This window comes from Phaenicophaeus curvirostris, chromosome 14 (genome assembly GCF_032191515.1).
Source record: "Phaenicophaeus curvirostris isolate KB17595 chromosome 14, BPBGC_Pcur_1.0, whole genome shotgun sequence".
Lineage (NCBI taxonomy): Eukaryota > Metazoa > Chordata > Aves > Cuculiformes > Cuculidae > Phaenicophaeus > Phaenicophaeus curvirostris.
Window position 1 is genome coordinate 14,921,395 of NC_091405.1, and position 21,944 is coordinate 14,943,338.

The 21,944-nt window shown below is 37.7% G+C and overlaps 1 protein-coding gene across 5 annotated transcripts in view; it reads right to left on the reverse strand.

Moving 5' to 3' along the window:
* Positions 1 to 1,311: 1,311 nt before the first annotated feature.
* TOX3 (TOX high mobility group box family member 3) overlaps positions 1,312 to 21,944 on the reverse strand; it is an 80,864-nt gene continuing 60,231 nt past the window's right edge. For 3 of the 5 annotated variants that reach the window (XM_069868579.1, XM_069868576.1, XM_069868575.1), the window contains exons 4-8: positions 9,667 to 9,936; positions 8,044 to 8,271; positions 5,283 to 5,363; positions 2,440 to 3,165; positions 1,312 to 2,162 (exon numbers count right to left, since the gene is read on the reverse strand). In XM_069868579.1, the coding sequence (XP_069724680.1) occupies positions 2,130 to 2,162; positions 2,440 to 3,165; positions 5,283 to 5,363; positions 8,044 to 8,271; positions 9,667 to 9,936 (1,338 nt within the window). In that variant the 3' untranslated portion in view covers positions 1,312 to 2,129. Of the gene's footprint in view, positions 3,166 to 5,282; positions 5,364 to 8,043; positions 8,272 to 9,666; positions 9,937 to 21,944 lie in introns of all 5 variants that reach the window. The other 2 variants (XM_069868578.1, XM_069868577.1) reach the window with 1 other exon arrangement.

Here is a 21,944-nt window from a genome sequence, read left to right on the forward strand (position 1 = left end):
GACATTTGTGTAAAGGTTTCAGAATGACTATAAAATGGTTCCCTTTGTTATGTAACAGTAGTTAAAACAGACACACACAAAAATCTCTCACAACCAGCCTCTGCCGTGCCATTTCTAATGCAGGCAGGCTTCCTCACACTTGGAACAAACATCCACCATCCCAGACATTATTAGATATTATACTAAGGCTATTAAGAGCATGGGTAGCTGTCAACTAACACCTATTATGAAAAGCTTCAATTTATATATGATTTTTCTGCTCCAAGAAATCTATAAATTTATAATTAGAATCTCTTGCTGTTCATTATTTGTACATAATAAACAGAGTACCTGAGGATGATGAAATATTGAAAGCTGAATTCATTATTAATAAACTGACATAGTACTGTACCTCTTCCCTCAAGTCTGGCTGCAACTTTTTGGGTATCTATATTCAATTTCTTTTTGGTTGTGGCCTGCGCTCGGTAGCCATGGACACCGCCTCAAACAGGATTAGGATTCTGCTCAGGTTTGACACTTGCTGTTTTTAATTTTCATTTTATCATAAGCAGTTTAAGATTGTTGCCAGTGGTAATTTGCAATTTTTATCAAGACCTCTTCATTATAGCTTCTGACAGGACAGATGCTGTAATTAATCATGCAAGACAACTGGGGATAGTGGTCAGACAGCACTCACCACACAACTATAGCAGGAAAAGAAGGGAAAGAAGAAAATAAAGGATTACTCCTCTCTCTCTCAAGTAAAAATGCATAAACAGAACAAAACATTGGATGTGAATGTTTCCAAATCCTTCATACAAAATACCTGCCCCCGCCACCCCTCCTCTATCACATCCTACTCTTATGATAAAAAATAAGTCACACCACATGGGATCAGTCAGAATTAGAGCTTATAGACAGGAAGCCCATGGCAGTAGCTGCATTTACATCTGAAACTCAAAGATACAAAGGAAACCACAATTTGTGGTTATTTGCATCTCTGAACTACTGCTGAGACACAGGTTTGCTGTCCTGTTCCTGTGGATAAAAGTAACACAGGGTACCAGGAATGCTTTGTAATTCCACCACCTGCTTTCTCTCTCTGAAGCGAAGTGCAGAACCCTCAAAGCAGTTGCACGTGGCCCTTCAGCAGCGCATCTTTACGGATTCAAGAAATGATCTCACACTCAGTTATGTCTGGTACCTATTTATCCAGCATGTTTGATAAAATAAAAATCTAAAATGTTAAAAAAAATTTTCATGAACGTGTTTTCATGAGAAAACACTTCTGGATTTTGTATCAAAGACTTATGCCCATCAGTTTTACTGAAATGTGTTTATTCTATAGCAAGATAAAAGCATTTATTTTAGATAAGCAAAATACAAACAACTTAATTGCTGCTATCATAACTCATAAAAAAGTATAAAACAGCATAAAAACACAATAAGCAATGTAGCAATTAATAATTCATGTTACCAGTGTTTACATTAAAGCCTCATTTATGAAAACTTTACAACACATGATATGAAAACTTACAACTTTTAAAGAAAATATTTACATTGATTATTCAGTTGTGGAGTTTCATTTAAATATTCTACTGGTTTTACAGCATATTAAAAACTCTTGCATTTTTCATCTTAGCTTTCTGTAATAACAGTTTTATTTAAGTGCATTTCCCTTTTAAAAATACAGTGTATTAAATCTGAAACTCATCACTCCGACACAGAATATAATATTCACATTTGTTCTGTAATTGGAATTAATTTAAGAGGGTAAATGTCAATATATATTTTCTTACAAACTATTGTAGGTTTATTTGGAGAAATGAAGTGAAAGGTTGGGCCAAACATTTAAGTTCAGTTACTTGCATTTGTTTTTCCAAAGATATTTAGGACAGGAAAAAATTAAGAGCTTTGGCAAAAATCTGTGATTTACTCTATTCTTTCATGACAAAAAATGCCATCAACTAACTCATGTCATACAAGTACGATTGTATGAAATCAAATCATTTTACAGGTAGTTACAACTGTGCTTTAAGGGCTTCATGAGTTCATACTGCCTCGAAGTGCATTACTCACTTTTAGAGAAAGAAGGGTTATATCGTATAACTCTGAAAGGCCATTTTGCAGTCATAAGGTCCAGGTATTTATTAGGCCATTTGATTCACATATTGTAGGTAAAGCTTAAATAAATTAAAAAGGCATCACATGAAAAAGAGCACAGCTTTTTTTTTTTTTTAAACAAAATGATTTATAGTCAGCTAAAAGATGATACACAGCTACATTGTAGTTCTTTATTGCCTATCTAATAGACACTTTAGAGGATCATTTGATCTGTTATGCATCCCTGCATAACTACCATCAACAATTTACAGTTTTCAGCCAAATATGGTTTACCCCTGCCCCCTCCATCAACACAAAGCCATGTTGCAAGATCATTTATCTTCAGAAAATACTGACCTGCGATAATACTTGAGTCTGTGTCTGAGACTGTATTTGTGACTGGTGCTGCTGAGGTGCTGGCTGAGGGCTCCCAATGGCAGTGATGGGAGAAGTGATCTGAGAGGCTACCGGAGAATGCTGCTGAGGAGAAGGCTGTGACTGGTGTTGCATATGCTGCATTTGCTGCTGCTGCATTTGCTGAAGCTGTATGTGCTGCAGTTGCTGTTGCATTTGCTGCTGATTAATTTGCTGCTGAAGATGCTGCTGCTGCTGCTGCAAATGTTGTTGCATATGGTGCTGAAAATGCTGCTGTTGCATTTGTTGTTGTATTTGCTGATGCATTTGATGCTGATGTAGTTGCTGCTGTTGCATCTGCTGCATCTGTTGCTGCTGGAGCTGCTGTATCTGGTGCTGCTGGCTTTGCATTGAGGGACTGACTTGAGATGAAGACGGCGTTGCCACCATATTTGATCCCATAGAGCTTATCAAGGGAGCTGCAATGTTTGTTGGCATGTTTGGTGCAATGGTAACAGAAGTTACAATCTGATTCATCGGCAGTCTCATGGTTAAGGGTTTTGGAGCAATTGCTCTGGGAAGGGACTGTTGAAGAGTTTGAGGAGATGCCGATACTGTTGCGTGTTGAGAAAGAGAAGTATTCAGAATAAGGGAGGAAGACAAATTTGTGGATGCCAGTGTTTGTTGCACAGAACGAATTGTCTGGGCCTCTGCAGATTCTGCAGCAGCCTGTGTTTGGAAAAGAAATTGATGGTATTCTTAACAGAAAAAAAAACATTGTCACTGTTTACACAAAAATAAAAGTCACAGCTCCTCAGAAAGACTTTTTCATTTTTGTCTTCCATCAGAAGAGATCTATCAGCAGTCTGAAAAAGGATCACTGACCTACCTCTTTATCTATTTCTGTATATAGTACCTCTATATGCAGTCTTACTCGTACAAAAAACTCATGTCCTTGGTCAACACCAGAAAGTTACAAATGCCATACAGGTTGTGGGGCTGAAAGAGCTAAAAAGGGCTTCTTTCTATATTTACATTTTCAAAATAACCCTGTACTTGGGAGATAAATCTGAGCAGATGCATATCCCTCCACCAGTTATCGTGACATAACAGTAGAGTGCAAACAACAAAATTTCTCAACAAAACTTTAATTTTCCTGTTCTAGCTCTTTGCATCTAAGGCATCAAGACCTGGTCTGTCTACAACAGACAAAAGCCTAAGGGAACATTGTCAGGGCACCCAAATGAACGTTCTGGAATCATGACAGTTGTATCGACAGGTCACCCTGCTTAGGGAATCCTGCCTATTTTCAGTGTCCTGCAGATTTCTGGTGAGAGATGCCTGTGGGAAAACTATAGTCCAAAGAGGCATATTGCAATAAATGAGGCATTCCGGTGCTTCTGAAGGCACAGTTTTATCACATACATTTAAATACATTGTGTATTTAAATTAAACATATTTAAGCACCAAAGGTAGGATTTGTGTCTCATTTTACACATCTGCATTGTACATGACAAAAACCGTTGCCTAGAATCTTTCTATAAAGACAGCAGAGAGAAAGAAGTGTGCTCCAGCACAATTAACTGACATGTTTTAGACATTTACCCTAGAATGTGTCAAATTATGCTGCAGAAGTGTCTATTCCATCCCTACTCTCAGCAACAACCTTGGATGAAAAAGCTGTAGCAAGTATTTCTTAAGTTAAGGAAGACAAATTCTGGACTTAAGAGTGTAAGATGAGCAGTGACAGTCTTCCTAAACAAGTTACTTGGCAGCCCAGGTCCCGTGGATTTGGGGAGAAAATATGATTTCTGATGGTTTTGAAAAGGGAATTTAGGATTGACAAAATAAATTCCCTCAAAGATATTTACAATCCCAGCTGCCACTGAACTTAGCATTGTGATATTAAAGGCTTTGAAACTATTATCTAAAGGAGAGAGGAAATCTTCCAGATTTCAAGACTGCATGTGTCTAATTTTTCCTGTTTCGTTCCTAAGCATTAATTAAAATACACAGCAACTCCCTGTGTGATTTACTGATGTTTTGCAGTTGTACATTCTCAGGAGCCAGAAATCATCAGTCTCTTCTGCTGCTTTCTTGTGTTCAAATATATTTTTGTAATTCATATTTATGAATTATGAGAGGAATAAGCAGCTTGGTTAGTTTTTACCCATATTTTAGATAGCCATAAGCATATTTCCATTTATGGTACTGGAACCAACAGATCTGCAACTAACCAGTGCAGTGCCACTGGTGAGAAGAGTAAATTCTCAAGTAAGACAGTAGCACTTTTTCTCCACTAATTTTATCTTAACTCAGGATCCGCTAAAATACCCCATGTGGCTCACTGCCAGCTAATCCATCTGTAAGTGCTCTCCAAATTCAGAGCCACCACACATTTTTTTTCCCCTCACCTACAAGAAATCCTTAAGCTTTGTCAAACAATAACTGTTCTCCAGCTCCATGGAAAACAACTCGGTCTTTTGAGAAGTAGCATTTGAGGAAAAACAAAACTCTGCAAATAGCTCGCAAATGTTAATGTCAAAAGGTCAATATATTTTTATGACTGACTACTTTCATAGTAAAGAGCATTATTTTGCCTCCATAGATAATTTAAGATGTACATTTGCAAAGTTGTTGTTTGTGTTACTGTGCTGTTAGAGAGATGACAATTTTTTTTGGTAAAGACTAAGTAGAGTTCAAGCAGCAGCACAGCATCTTGTAGAGCTGTGTTACTGAAATCCTGGGATTCCACCTTTATTTTGTGTAACCACCCACCCCCTTCCCTTCGAAACACCACTGCCAAAAGCTAAGTTGCATTCCATTGCAGGCATTATAGGGCTTACCTTAGAGACAAGGCTTGCTCTATAGGCAGCAAGTGCCTTTAGGTATTCCTTTTTAGCAGCTTCAGTTTTTCTTTTATATACCTATGAAAAGAGACCACAATATCACCAAATTCAATTATTAGACGTTTCTGCCAGAATACTTCCAACATCACTTGCAAAGAAACAAAAAACACAGACCAAAAACCTTAAAACACTTCACTGTTGTACGTGCTTTTTATTCCCTGAAATATATGTTGTTGCAGGTTGTCACATTTTCAAGTTTACTCAATGGACTTGCAGCACAACTTCTGTTGATTTATCATGTATTAAAAAAAGCTGCTAGAGCAGCCAACTGCTTGAAAAGACTACCTATGCATACTTTACCTCTCCAGGAAATAATATGTTAATGACTGTAAATAACAGGGGTTTTAGATTGGTGCAAAAATAATTGCCATTTTACCCATCAACTTTAAAGCATTATATCTCAGCTTAGAATAAAATGTATTAATTGAAGTAAAAAACATCAGAATCTCTGCATTTTTGCCAACAAGAAACAAGACTATTTATTCTGGTGGCACAGAATTCTGGAGTCCTGGAACTGACAAATTCTTCAAAGGCGTTTTGAGCTGCTGTTTGGTTGTGGACAACCTTCTCTTGCAGGAAATTGTCAAGATGCTTGAAAATGTGGTAATCACTAGGAGAGAAGTCTGGTCAGGAAGCTAGGTGAGGCAGAGTTTTGTAGCCCAGTTCATGCAGCTTCTGTAGAGTCATTTATGATGCATACAACTGGGCTTTGTCATGGAGAACCACTGGCCCCTTTCACTTGGCCAACACTGGACGTAAATGTTGCCGTTCTTGGTGCATATGGTTGATTTCCTGGCCGTGATGTTTTTTCCAGGATTCAAGAGTAGTAGTGGATGATTTTACCTGCCAACCACTAAACAGTGACTGTAACTTCAGCCTGAGGAAGTGTTTTGGTGTTTCACTTCAGTCCAGCCCCTGTGTGGAATGCCACTAGTTGTCACATAAAATCCATTTTTCACATGCCACAATGCAATCAAGAAATGGATCGTTCTTGTTTTGCAAATGAAGTGCAGAGAAGACTTCATAACAGCAACTTTTGATTTTCATTCAGCTTGTACAGCACCCATTTGTTGACGTTTTTTGATTTTCCAGTTTGGTGCAAATGTTGAACAACTTTTGAGTGGTCAATGTTTAGTTCTTCTGCAATATATCGTGTTATTTTGTGGGGGTTCACCTCAATAACAGCCCTCAACTGGTTGGTGTCTATTGCAGGAGAATGTCTGTGACCCTCCTCATCTTCAAAGCTCTCGCTCCCATTATGAAATTTTTGGAACCAATGTTGATCTAAGAGTTTGCTGATGGACCCCGGCCAAATATTTGGTTGATGCTTCTAGCAGTTTCCGCTGCTTTACCTCCCCTTTTGAACGTACAACAAAATCACTTAAATTAGCCTTTTTTCCATCTTTAATTTGACAGCATAATATGAAAAAGAATAAATAGTGAAACCAAAACCATAAACATAAATAAGTAGAGCAAATTTTGTGCTTTAAAATGGTGTACATCAAGAACACAGTTAAATAAAAGCTTAAACCAAAATAAATATCACAGTTTACAATGAGATAAGCAACAATTATTTTTGCACCAGCCTAGGAGAACACTGAATATTTGAGATGCTAAAAAGTATCTGAAATAGTATAAAATAACAAAAAATGCCTAGGCTACATTTTGCTTTAAACAAATATTTGAACTACATATCAAAAAATCTTTCTACTATTAGAAAAGGTGGTTCATAGAGCTTTGACAACTCATTTTCACCAAAGCTTGTAAGAGAGAACCCCACTGAGTTAAACAAGAACAGCTAGGCAAAAAGGAATTAATCTGTATTTCTAATTGTCAGTAAATTTGAAGTTCACCTTTAAACCATGTTCACCACCAGAAGGGGAGCAGGAGAGGGAAGAGAATTAGGAGCAAAACTGCTTGCATTTAACTGCCAATCAGGTTGGGCTGTGGCTAAACCATGAAAATCAGACTAAAAGTTTCCAAATGTATTTCACAAACAATCGTTCATATCCTCCCAGAAGGTGTCCTATACTGGAATCTACTCTTCCACTGCAGCTTCCATGAACAGTAACTAGGAGTTGCATGGAGCACCAACAGGAAAACAGCCTTGTGGTAGAGGGTGAGGGTGTCTCCTTCAATCCGTTGTAGGGGTTACGTGCGTATAGAAAAAATAACAACCCTCAAGGAACAATAAAACTCATCATTCTGTACTAAGTTAGAGCTGGAGATAACATTTCACACACGACAGTGTAATGAGGCACAGAGGATTGGCTTCAAAGTTTGGAAATAAACACACTTTGTAACAAATTCATAAGGCAGATCAAAGGAAAATGGTAAATGGGCTGTACTTTACCCTTTTGTCTTCTAACTTCTGATTAACAGGAAACAAGAACTTTGAAATATGAATCGCCAAAAGATGGTCTTAACAGGACTCCAGGACAGTACCACCTGAACTCTTTTACAAAATGCCATTTAACATTTAAAAACAAACCCAGCCATTTAATACTATCTACTGGCTCTTGTAATAAAACGCTTTTTAGATGCCAGATCTTCAGCAAGTTAAAAATCAATGTATCTCTACAAAATAAGAGGTCTGCATCAGCAAATAGCATGGTCCACAAAGAGCAGAGGTAAGAGTTTTTTCTTTCAAGGATTACTATTTTATTTCTTGTGAGACAACCCTGCATCAATTTTTTACCTGTTTTTGTTCTTCTCCTAAACCATCCCACATAGACGCCACTATTTTTGAAACGTCTCCAAAAGTAGCATTTGGGTTCTGCCCTTTAATTGCAGCTTGCGTATCCCTGAAGAAAAGGGCATATGCTGACACTGGCTTTTGTGGCTCATTGGGATCTTTCTTTTTCTTCTTCTTTGGAGTCTTGGGCTTCTTGCCAGAATCTGGGGCAGCTCTTTTTTCTCCAGTAGCCTAAGAAACAGTAATAACAAGAACAATTAATATATCATGAAATAAATCAGATTAATTCTGAAAAACTTTGAGAGTCCATAATATATGGATGACTACTGTGTAGGCAACATCTTGGAGAGTTCTATTGTGTAAGCATTTCTCCTACCAAATAGTACTTAGTTTCAGCTTAATGTCAACAGATCTACTAGAACTAAACACAGAAATAGTTACTACTCATCATAAGCGCAGCTCAGAGAGTCAATCTGAAAAAGTACACCCCAACACTAATTTTATCCAAAAAAAAAAAAGATTAATCTAGTATAAGGTTAAAATTAATTTAAAACTAAGTAAAACATACTTAAGTACAAAATTAAGATTTAACCTAGTATATTTTGACTAGGTAATCTATGCCTTCTCCATCAAGATGCAATTTCAGCAGTAGAGACTCAAAAAACAACAGCTTGGAGGCATTTCCTAATTCCCAGACTTAGGCTGTCAACTTAGAAGTGGGTCAGGGGTTAAAAATCCCACCTTTCAGGCAAAAAGTAGCCACAACTCTGCAGTTTCTAACCACCTGCAGTGAACACACCGTGTGTCCACCACCTATCTCCATCACTCCCTGTGCAGGGTCAAGTGCCTGTGCAGCAGCGCTGGGGGCTCCACGTTAGTGCCAAGCACCAGCCCTGCCACTCCTCTGTCTGTCTCTCACCTTGGGGCTGGGGAACACCAAAAGCAGTGTACCCAGGATCACAGGGAACCCAGTTCCTGCGTCCACCTGTCCCGGACCTTCTTTTGCTGAACTACGCATAGATTGTTGCGGCACAGACTCAAAACACACCACTCTGACAGTTGTTTGATGTTTTAAGGATCCTGTACAATGACCTTTACATGGGCACAAGCCTTTACCTTAATGAGAAAACCTTTCATGGAACAGCAAAAATCAGTCCCTTCAAATATATTGCTGTGATAACTCCTGTACTTTATTTTATTGATAAAATTTTCCCTTTATAACAGATTTCTTTAAAGCAAAATGTAAATTAACTAAACTTTCAATTAGAAGAAAGCTTATGTTATTTCCATCTAAATGCATCTGTATTTTACACAACTCCAAAGAATACCCAAATGACAAAAATGCTCAGAGTTGATGAGTAAAGAGATTCACTATATATATAAAATCTGAAATGAATTATGAATGTACTAGACTAGAGAGATGCATATTCTTACATTTCTTATTATGAAGTTATTAAGAAAACTTCTTAAGCAAAGACAAAGAGCAAATGAATCATGTTCCGCTACACCACAGCATTTGTATATTTTATATGACCACGTTGGAGCTGAAATGACACTGCCACATTCAAGACAATATATTATACAGACATGTAAAGCTTCCTTACTACAGCACATGGAATAACTTACTCTGCTTGATTCATCTGCATCTTCTTCATTTATAGAGCTGGATGGGGAAGGAGTGGCCGATTTACTTGCAGGAGGGGAGGGAGAAGTGTGTGGCAAATTAGTGCCTCCTAAATTTAGCCCCAGCTGTGCACTTAGCTGAGACTGGTTAATGGTGGTCAGCTGGGAAGGAGGCATAATTCCTGAATGAGCAGCATCAGTCATATGGACAATGGATCTCATGATCAGAGAATGATCCTGGCGGTACTGGGAAACTTGTGTGTGACTCTGATCCTAAAAGAAATTGAGACATTATTTAGTCAGTAGCAGTGACCGTATAGCATTATCAGGTAAAGTTATTTTCACAGGCTTACAGAACCGATAATGTCAACTTGCAGTGTTTTGTTTCTTTTTAATGAATCAAATACATTTTTAATAAATTAAATGCAGCAACAGTTACCACACTGGGCCCAGACTTCACTTCTCCCCAGGTGGGCTCTTTTTTTTTGTAGACTAAAAATTGCATTTCTCCTTTTTAAAATGTTTCTTCCTTTGATGTAGCATGAAATGCCCATACAAACAACAGAGAAACAGGCTAACTGATGATATAGGGAAAACATTGCAGCTGAGAAGACAGAAACTACTGTCAAATGCAGGAAGTAAACAGAATCATGGGCGGGTGCATATGTGTACGTGCAGAGAAAAAGCACCTAGGTATAAAACAGTCATGTCTGGGTGGGATTTTAAAATTGTTTTAAACAAAGAACACTGCCCTGCCAGGTCTTGAGTGCAGACACTGCAGAACCATCCGAGTAATCCTAACCACTCCTAAAAATCCTTTTTCACATGTACCACAGAAAACTATATACTATTATCTTTAATCCAACAATCAAAAACATGTGGAAGTTGCAGGCTATGTACCAATCACCGACTTTATTTTTCTTGTACTACATGTTTCAGAAACTCAAGTGCTTGCACGGTTTTGTTACTGTTTCTTGAGGGCACAACCTATGTCTTCTTCTACATCTGCACAATGCATTTGTAAATAAAAAGAAGTGAGACCCTGAAGGTAAAGTCAACTGGAATCTGCCTATGAACAACTCAGTTTTGTTATTTTTCACCACACAGATCAATACGCAATGAAGTACACTTAAACAGAAAATAAGATTTTGAAGACAGTTAATAAGTGAAAAGAATAAATACCTCACAAATTGATTCAGCAACCTGATTAATCTACAGCCATTGTTTGAACAGACAGAAACATGAGAAATAAATTACATTTTGAAACCTCTTTCATTATTAATAACCTACATCACAAACAGTAGCAGATGCAATGATTCTTAATGAAACGACACAGAACAATGCTGGGAGCCCAGCATACAGTCCACTGGACTTCCACAACAGAGTTTGACCTTCCTGGTGCTGCCTTATTAAGTGTGGGTAAGCCTGGAGCAGTTTTCAAAAATCTGGGACAGCATGGAGGTAAGTTTAACTCAAGTGGCTTTCCTCTTACTAGTTTTGTCAACAGACACAGCGGTTCTGTGCTCCTGAAAATATCTTCTGGGATGGGACGACTGCAGCCGTATAAAGAAGCAAGACACGTGTCAGAGATGGGCACCCTGCCTCATCCATCTTAACATACCAGTGCTGCAGCATACTGCTTCCCTACAGCAATAAATCATATTAATTCTGAATTTGGCTTTCATGTGTCTTTCTGCTGAAGTCTATACAGATAAAAGAAATCCTTCTTAGCATAAAAGTACATGTAATGTTGCACCTGGATTCAGTACAAATTAACCCCACAAGCTCATCATCCAGATCCTATGCACTAGGTCTCACCTTCATTTTCTTCGTGCTTTCCAAGCCATTGCCAGCTTGGCTCATCATCATCCATACTGCACCACACTGCTTTCCCTACTTCTTAAATTATTTTAATATTTTCAGTAAAGGAGTGTAATTCCTTAGAAATGAGTGCATGTGCCAAAAGTGGAGCTCTTGATACAGTAAGATCAAAATACCAGACTTACTGGCTGAAGCACCCACTTGCTACAGGACACCATTCTGTGAAAATTTCCTACTGTTAACTACAGGGATATTTTGATTGTGACTTATTGGCAGTGGCATCTGGAAGTCATTCAAAGTCTTTTGCAAGTTTCTGCATATTACTCCATTCATTTCAGCTCACAGACATTACCGCACAAAGAAAAACTATGCTGGTAAAGCAAAGGTGGAGATCATCAGAATGACCTTCTCTCATAGAAATTAACTTTCTTCATTATTTTGTAGGCAGTACTTCCTTGGAGGCGTTCTACACCTAAAAGGCTGGCTTTTGTTCTCTGTTTATTGTTGCACAACACAGGCTTTTCTGGCCTTTACACAGAAGCAACAAAATGTGATGACATGGGTTACAAATGATTTACTCCAAGTCTTGTCATTTCGGTTGCATCTATGATTTTATGGAGACTAAATTCTCTTGACTTGTGCTGACCCAGAATCTAATTTTATACACGAGCCCATGAATTCTTAACTGTCCCTTCTTCTGACACTATTTGATGCTTGTGTGGCTTTTTTCATCCACTTACTTAACTCCCATTTTTCTTTTCCTATCTTTTCCTAAATTTTTAAGCATTTTTTTTAATCTTAAAAACTTCAGTAAAAGCTAGAAATTCAAACAATATTTTGTACCTGGCTATCTAGGACCACACAGATAGGACATATTATAAGAAAGTATTTTGTATCATTTCTAATCTCTTATCATTTACATTGTACGTGCATATGATAAGAACAATATATTTTCTGTGCTTTGAATGTAAAGTTGTAGGGCTAATCAACAATAAAAAAAAATCAAAAGAAAGGAACAGGAATTTGGTTTTTACTTTGTGGTAGAGTGTTGTGGGCCTCAACAACCTATGAAACCTATAGAAGAGCTTTCAGATTAGGAAGTATAAACCAGTTTTTATGTTTGTACACTGGTTTGGCAAGTACCAAGAAGGCACGGGAGCTAGCCAATAGCAACATTTCAAGTCCACAGCATCTGTATATAGCTGATGAACAAACAAAATCTTCCAAGGAGGAATCTATAATCAAGAAAATAAAATTTCCATCAATTACTTGAACTCATATTTTTTCCCCTTATACTATAAAGACCAGTACTGAACCAAAAGGATCAGTAGCATTTCATTATGTACAAAATGTTAATCAAGGAAAAGTTTAACAATGAAAATTATCTTACATCTGGAGCATGCATGGAAATAAAAGTGCACTAGAACATCCACATGACATCCTAATTACATTACTACATGGAAAGTGAAAATGGTCATGTATTCAAAATAATCCACTGAGAATATTGTGAAAATTTCAGAGAATATCACAAGCTCTTTATATAAACTTATGCAGAAGTAAAAGCAATACTCAAGTACTATGAGCATTCAGAATTTTTCTAACATTATGTAAAAATGAATTACAAAAATTCATGAACTTCTCAAGCGAACAGAATCAAGTTTTGATTGAGCTCGATCTACCTTACAGTCTTAGACTGAAGCTAGGCAAAAGTTGGTGATTTTAATGCAAGTCAGGCAAAACTCAGCCACTGGTTTACTCAGCTTGACAATCAAACAAGGACATAATATGTGAAACGGGAAACCAAAGAGAAATAACTTGTGTGATTCCTCTGCAGACTAAAATGACTTTGTCTCAGCTCTCTTGGTTGTTATCCAACGCAAGTGCTTCCAAAAACCTGAGGTATAGAGACATTTACTGAGGGGAGTACCAGCCACCTCCCTGTTCTCTTCTTTTATACAAAAAAAAAAAAAAAAGCAGAATATGGTCCAAAATGCTTCTGCCCCTCAAAACAACTTTATGGTGACTTTATCTAGGCACACTGGTTCTCTGTCACCTCTCTGCTGCACAGCTCAGATTATGAACACATTCAGCATTTGATGGATAGAAGGCCTCATCAAAGGAATCACAGACATATCTATTCATCAAACTATCCTTCTCTCAACTTTTCTTATCTGTTTAGATAGTCATCCCAAAGAAGTCAGATTTAGTCATATTGCCAAAGGACAAACCTCACAGCATATAGACAGCTTATCTCACTTTGATTTGTCAAAATACAAGTTCTCAAAAACTGACAAAATATCAGTTCATCAACAGTCACTGGAAAGCAAACAGAGTAATGAGACTTAGAAAAAAGAATGTTCAGACTCACACACTTTTATTTATAAAGTATTATCAAATGTGTTTTTCAACAATTACTGTACCTAAGCCAGCCAAAGCAAAACATACCACTGAGCACTAAGGGAAAAATTAAGGTAATAAAAGACAGTTTGTTCTTCTGTTATCAACTCATTAAGCATCCAGTAGTTAATGCAGCTAGTGTTTATTTTGACAGATAAATGCATTAGTGATTACATCAAGAGACGCCCTTGTTTTCTCTTACGAAGCATTTTGAGAATTATTGACATAGAGTAGTTTTATCTTGGATTTCCACCCTGATGTAATTTTAATATCTAGCAACTCTCAACATGATATTTAAAAAATATAACTAGGAAATTACTTTTTAGAATGTTTTGAGTAATATTGAAGTCTTGATTAAAACCAGTGTCTACAGCCTTCAATCATTCAAATAGGTGACACCTCCAGTAAGACTCTTTCTAGCCATGTCACGACTGAGCCCACAAAGAGCCTTCAGGGAGATGTAAGGCTGGGACTGACCCTCCAATGCATGAGTTGGCCTTTAAGGAAAGTGAGAAATCTGCCAGTAAAAATAACTATGCAAAACCCAACAGTTACGGTTATATTCACTGTGCCCTGGTTTCAGAAGTTGACTTAAAACATTATATATATTCTATTGCCTTAGGAATTTGTCACTGTCAATGTAGCATAAGCTGATGTAATATTTTAAAGGATATATTTAAGTTGAAGCAAATACACTGCAATGTAAAGAGTGAAATCCTCAGTTGTCGCTGTCTGTAAATTATTCCTTTTACTTTTGGGCAAGTCAGCATATCTCTAGAAGAAATCCTCAATATTCTTTCTCTCCACAAGTAAAGTATAGATAAAAGAATCCATTAATCTAAATTTTTAAAGATTAGAATTTACTGCCAATCAAAACAAATCAAACTAACAGGATGCTTTTCTCTGTCAGAGATTAAATCCTTGCTTAATGGAATACAAACCAGTTGTACTTGGTACTGCCACCACTGAAGAAGTGTCCCTCCACTCGCCTCCTCAGATACTGCCATCAGTAATAAATCTGTCAAACTGCAGTTATCAGAAGATCCACTACAAGCAGCAGCTTCTTTTCTCTGGCAAGGAGAAATTTCCCATGTTTTGCTTCATGTCTGTAGAAAAGTAAGCCTTACCCAATTTAATTTCCAAATAAAGGCTACAACAAACAGTACGTGTCTGTTTGGAACAAAGTTCTGTCTGCAGCTGGATCTAAAAGCTCACAGTTAGGCCAAAATCACACAATTACCTAACTGAGAGACAAAGACTTTTCTATGAAATGCTTATGCTTCCTACCCAAGATTTGCCATCACCCTAGCATGGAGCATTTGCTGTACGGAAACTTTTGGTCTTAGCCGCTTGCTTTCCTGTTACCCTGTAGGTTCCTCATGCAGTTCCCAGAAGGGGTTGAAGGAGTAGCGTTTCTTGGTCGCAGTAGTTGCTGTTGAGTCCTTCTGCTTTGGAAAGGCTCCTGCTCTTGCAGACAGATGGCACCATATAAGCTTGCTTAGCTGTCCATCCATCCACAGTGGCTGCTACCGATGCTTTAGCATCGCCTAATTCACAACTTCTTCATAATTTAATTTTTACACCATTTTGCAGAGGCATTTAAAAACAGATTCTCAAGACTCTTCTCCCCAGACACCTACCATACTTTAAAGCATACTGAATCACACTCCTTTTGGACAAGATACCCAACAGCCTGATCACAATACATGTGTGACTCAGATCACAGATTTAGGCTCTGATCTGATGCGTCTGTTGGCATGAGAAGCTTCTCTCCAAATTAGCAGTACAAGCTTAGGTCTGCTGTATGCAAACAGCAAAGGCACATTGCAAACAAACCCTGGATAGTTAAAATTAAGTCCCAGAATGTCAGATAAATGCTGTTAGCAGTTTTGTTAAAACTCGGCAAGTTCAGGTGCTTCAGCTACAAAATCAAAGGCAGACTTCAAAGGTCCTTATGCAGTAAGCAACACGGGGGGAGACTGCAAGGAAGCATGACAACTAACAAACGTTATCAAAGGTACAAACTGTGCAAGGAATTGAAGGCAACAGAGTTGGGAGTTACATGGAATTTATTTGCTTAAAAATTGCTACAAATGTTGCTGGCTATTATTGGAAGGTTATACTTTTTCTTTAGGTTCTGAGGGACTGGGATTTTTTTCATTTCAGTTTTCTTTGTTTGTTGTTGGCTTTTAAAACAAATCAGAAAAGTAGGTCTCATGACCTTTTGTATTACCAGAGCTGGGTTGTTTTTCTTCCAGCCGCTTGACAACATAGAATAATCTAAAACTATACAGAGAGTTAGCATTTCTTTATAGTCTGAGAACTTGATGTGGAAGCGGAGTACCTGGTAAGCTGTCCAAGGGGAAAACACAGGTTGTAACAGCAGAGAATAGCAGGAGCTTTAAAGGAAGTTTTTGAATGACCAAAGGACAAGGGTGGCTGGACCCAACAAAGCCTTTGGCAGGGTACAACATACCCAGACCAGTGGCAGCATCTCTCTCACTAGTCTGGCTTAAGAAAGCTGCAACTCAGGGTTTGCTCACATATGATTTTAGAGTTTAAACTCAAGAGGCAGAACAGTATAAAGCCAGGGCCCAGGTTTAATGCACAGCTGGTATCCACAGCCATATATGTCCGGGTTCCTTCTCAGCTCAATTCTTATGGGCATCAGAGGTTCATCTTCCACTATAATCCCCAAGAGCTTTCTCAGTGGGGTGTCTCATTTTCCATATACTCATATGGCACCTCACAATTTCTTCTGAAGCTGATGAGTCTTGAATTAGGCATTATTAATATAAAACAGTCATAGTCTTTTTTCCCCAGACTGTTCTGCCAATATTAGCATATTTCTATTCTTTTGTGTGGCAGATTCTCGAGTACCTGGATAGGTAATAGTCTGTTTGCATAATTTTTTATTTTTTTTTATTTTTTGCTTAAATACCAGCAGTACCTGCTGTCCAGTCAGGTGTCTTTGGCAACTGCTGCCACTTTGTTTTATACAGACAAGTCCTTCCTTGCAGTTACAATGAGGTGCTATTTTTGAAAAGAACACCAGGACATGTTTCCTTCTCCAACCATAACAACTCATTAACAGATGGCCCATTGTGTCTCTATAGATGAGAAAGGAGGGAAGAGCGCATCTCTCAGAAAAGTGACAATATTATCCTCATTGAGTATTACAACGTTGCTAAGGACATGAAAATCTTCACACTATTAAAACCCTATTATTTAGTACATCATCAGGTTAGCACCATCTTCATATCATGTTAAAGTCACAGCACGTAGCTTCTGTGCAGAAGCAATTGCTGTTTGTTGCCTCCAGGGTTTTCAGCCTATTGTCCACCTTCCCCTGAGGCCCCATGAGCTGTGCACACACGCTCTCTGAAAGGTTACTAAAAAATGCACAACTATGTCATTAGACGTAAATTAAAATATTTAAATATACATCAAAAAAAAAAAACAACCAAAAAAAAGCACGACTCTACTGTAAAGACCACCAGAGCATCATTTATTTTGGGATTACTGAGTGCTGAGATTCATTCTCCTCGGTACCAAAAATAATTAAAAACACTGGTGATAACACCTACCATTTCTGCTTGGAAAGCCCAACCCTGCTGACAAATTGGAGAGATATGGATTTGATGGGTGGACGGTTAGGTGGACAAGAAACTGGTTGGATGATTGTATTCAGAGAGTAGTGGCCAACGGCTCAAAGTCCAGATGGAGGTCTGTGATAAGTGGTATATCTCAGGGGTCTGTACTGGGATCAGTGCTGTTTAATATCTTCACCAATGATATAGGTAGCGAGATTGAGTGCACCCTCAGCAAGCCTGCAGGTGACACCAGGCTGAGGGGTGCAGTTGCCACACAGGAAGAATAGGCATGTCATCCAGAGGGACCTGGGCAGGCTGGAGAAGAGGGCCTGTGAGAACCCCATGAGCTTCAACAAGGCCAAGTGCAAGGTCCTACACCTGGGTCGGGGCAATCCTCAGTTTCAGTACAGGATGGGGGATGATGTGACTGAGAGCAGCCCTGCAGAGAAGGACTTGGGGTGCTGGTTGATGAGAAGCTTGACATGAGCCAGCAAAGTGCGCTCACAGACCAGAAACCAACCATGTCCTGGGCTGCATCAAAACAAGTGTGGCCAGCAGGTTGAGGCTAGTGATTCTGCCTTTCTATTCCTCTCTTGTGAGACCTCATCTGGAGAATTGTGTCCAGTTCTGGAATCCTCAGCATAAGAAGGAGATGGAACTGTTGGAACAGGTCCAGAGGAGGCTACAAGGATGATCTGAGGGCTGGAGCACCTCCCATAAAGGACAGGCTGAGAGAGTTGGGGTTGTTCAGCCTGGAGAAGAGAAGGCCCTGAGTAGATCATATAGCGACCTTCCAGTACCTGAAGGGGGCTACAAGCAAGCTGGAGAGGGACTGTTTACAAACTGGAGGTGTTCAAGGCCAGGTTGGATGGGGCCTCAGGCAGCCTGATCTAGTGGGACATGTCCCTGCCCGTGGCAGGGGGGTTGGAACTAGATGATCTTTAAGGTCCCTTCCAACCCAAACCATTCTATGATTCTATCCAAGACTTGGGTTTAGTAACCCACCATAGTAAACAAAGAAAAAGTAGAAATAAAAAAACTGAAGACAATCTCTCTCTAAAGTAAGATAGTTGCTACTCCTCTAAATGTCTATTTAAAACCTTCCAGAATTAGTTGTATGTTTTGTATTAAAGATGACAATAAATATGTTCATAACAATAATGAGGGCTTGTTTTAATAGACCGTTCCAGGCATTAAACACATTAATGACCCATGAAATAACTGTTTCATCTGCAACACATTAAACAATGTTATAACAACATTGCATTAATTGAAAACCCACTCCATTCTCTTTGGATATTATATAAGAGACTTACAAATAAATTTCTTTGTAAAGCAAAATTAAACATACAAACACGAGGCACACAAGGAGAGTAGTGAAATACCTGCCTTTTGCCAATGTTACAGCAAGTTTTTTAGCTTTTATTCTTGCAATCTTCTGTTAATTTAGCGATTCAAAGTTAATTAGTAATTTGGGAATTTAAGTTACTAAAAAACAGTAGACCTTTAAGCAAAAGACAGCACTGTTTTGCAACATTAATAATATTTGTTGCAAGCGGCCTTTAATAAGCTCAAATTTGCAGCTCAGCTGTTTAAAGCCACATCATTGAGCTGTTTATTTTAAAAGTCTCTTCTTGAAATAAAAGCAATAGTCACCATCATGCCTTTGATTTGAGCACAGTGCCACGCCTAAGTAGTAATGTAATTAAAAATGAGAGTATTCCACTATGAATTAGCCTTATCTGTGCAGAATCCTGAATGCACTGACAGCATTGCAACAATTATAAAATATAAACCAGCTCAGATCTTCATCAAACAGGGAACACATTTTCTCTAACAGCATAAGTAATACTGGGAGCAAAATATGTAAAATTATCAGTCTGGTTTTGTAACGTCTGTGCTTTTTTGAATAAAAGAAAAAAATAAGACTGAAAAGAGACAATTATTTTACTGTCTGTTTCTTAGATATCAGAAAGAGAATTTTGAAATTCATCAAAGCTAACCTTCTGTTATGTACAACAGGCTAAGCTGAAAAGAATGTTAACAAGTTCAATTTTCATTCAATCAGCACTACTGCTCTCTGAAATGTTTCATTGCAGGAAAGAAATAAAAATAATCTATATGGTAATTATGAGGATGAATCCCCCAGTAACTTTCAGCTACATGAAAGGTCAGTTCTATTCAAGATATTTTATCAGTCCCCTGCACATACTCCTGTCCTGTCATTTTAAATCTGAACAGCATTTTATTTTCCCATTTACAGCTACCTGCAGAATTAAGTACTTAAGCCAAATAAGAAAAAAAAAAAAAAAAAAAGAAATGTTGAATGCTGGCAAAGGCTATAATAGCATGGAGATAAATCGTTCAGCTGCTCTCTCTCAAGCCTCTGGGGCTGCAGATTTTTCTTCTCCTGGTGCACTGTGGGTATTCAAAACTTGTTCAACATGATTTCATTTCATTTCAGGCACTGCCTGAGAAAACTAAATTACAGAATCAATCATACAGAAGGTCAGAGTGAGACTTCATTACAAGTATTGCATGCTTGCATGAATATCTTTCATTTATGACTGACCCAATATGTCACAATAGCTGTCTAGTAAAAATAATCCACTTTCTGAAATTGATGTACTACTGATGTCAATGCTACTCAGCAGGCTGGGCAGATTATAGAGAGGTGTTAAAAAAAGGAACCCTCAGGAGCACAAGTTGTAGTTTTATAGAATTGCCACAGTTTGCAGATTAAAATAATTTTTCTGTGGTCAGCTCAACAGAAAACAGAGCCTTAATGTGAAATATTGGGGGGTTGGTTTTTAATGAGACTATCGCTGCTGATTTCCATTTATTTATATTCAAGTATTTATAGGGATAACTTTTGCATCGTGTAAACCCTTGTGTTGTTTGAAGTCAAATGTACAGCAGCACTCCATTTTTCAGGGACTCATTTTTGAGCATAAGGATTTTATTTGCATAATATTAAAATACGAAAATTAATCAAACTGCCTCCATTTTATCTCCTCTTTTTGTTGCTGTTGCCATTCTTAAATGTAGAAAAATACTGTTAAGTAAGATAAATGTATTGTGGTTTTTGCCAATAAGAATGAAGTTAATCAGCATTGTGACAAATTGTCATTCTTTCCATAGTACAACCAATGGACTGGATGCAGCTCCTGTCTATCAGGATAAAAACTTGACCTTTTTAATACCATGAACAATTGTTAACTCATCAATACAATCTCTTAATAATTGCTAGGCCACTTATATACTGAGAATAAATATCTTCCCTGTACAATGAATTATTTTTTTTTAATATAACAACATAAAAAGAACATGTTAAAAAGGGAATGATTTCTTTTTTCGGTCTTCCTGTGGGAAATACGTGAGATACTTGCAGAAAAAGTATTACAAGGTAGCCAGCCAACTCCATACCCTCAGGGAGACATAGGAGAACCTTGACATAACCTATTTTTAACCATGCCTCTGGCGATTCTGCATTCAAGTTTATAGGTGAACATGTCAGGTAGTACACAGAAAAAAGCCAAAGACACACAGTATTAATCATAATTCTGTCCAAGCCCATTTTATTTTTTCAACATTTGTGATTTAAAATCTCATGACATTTCCTCAAGGTGAAATTCTTCTACTGGACTTTTCAACAGGGGAAGACTACATTTATCTAAATTAAATATTGCTTACAGTAAAGCTCTCTAATGCTTCACAAGATAACCAATAAACTCAATGCAGTGCATATTAAAATAATTTAAGTTTGTATTCAGCTAAAGAAGCTTTAGTGATTAGGAATACACTATTAATACAGCCTTTAAATAAGACTATCCGAGTATCGCTGGATAAGAACATTGTTCTGTAAGTATACGAACACCATAATTATTTTACAACCCCATCTTTAGTTCTTTCAGATATAGTAAATTCAATTGACCATGAAATGAAATTTCATAGTCAAAATGCCTCCTTTACATTTTTTTTATTGCTGCAATAAAGTTTTTATCGCTCCAAGGCAAGGTAATTCATGAAATGTCTAATTTAAAGATGAATTCTAATATTATTAATAAATATTTACCAGTTTAATAAAATGCACATTTTTCACATAAAATATGATATAAAGTTTTCATTTTCTATTTTTGAAATACAAATTAACTGCTGGAAAATTTGAGTACTAAAGAAAGCTATACAAGTTCAGGGGAAACCTACGTAAGGACCCTCCGTTAACGTTTTTAAACTTCTTGAAGCTGCTCAGCATTTACAAGCAGAAGAGAAAAAGACTACTGACTAAAATACAATGGCAGGGGTCACTCCATCACACAATATAAAACAAATCAAGCAGTTCTGGGGAAGTGTCTGACACATGGTCCTCCCTATGTAGCTCTTCCACATCAAACCACACAACTCCTCATCAATTTTCTGCAGCAAAACTACACACACATTCCCAACGCACAGCTTTGAACTGGAAATCAC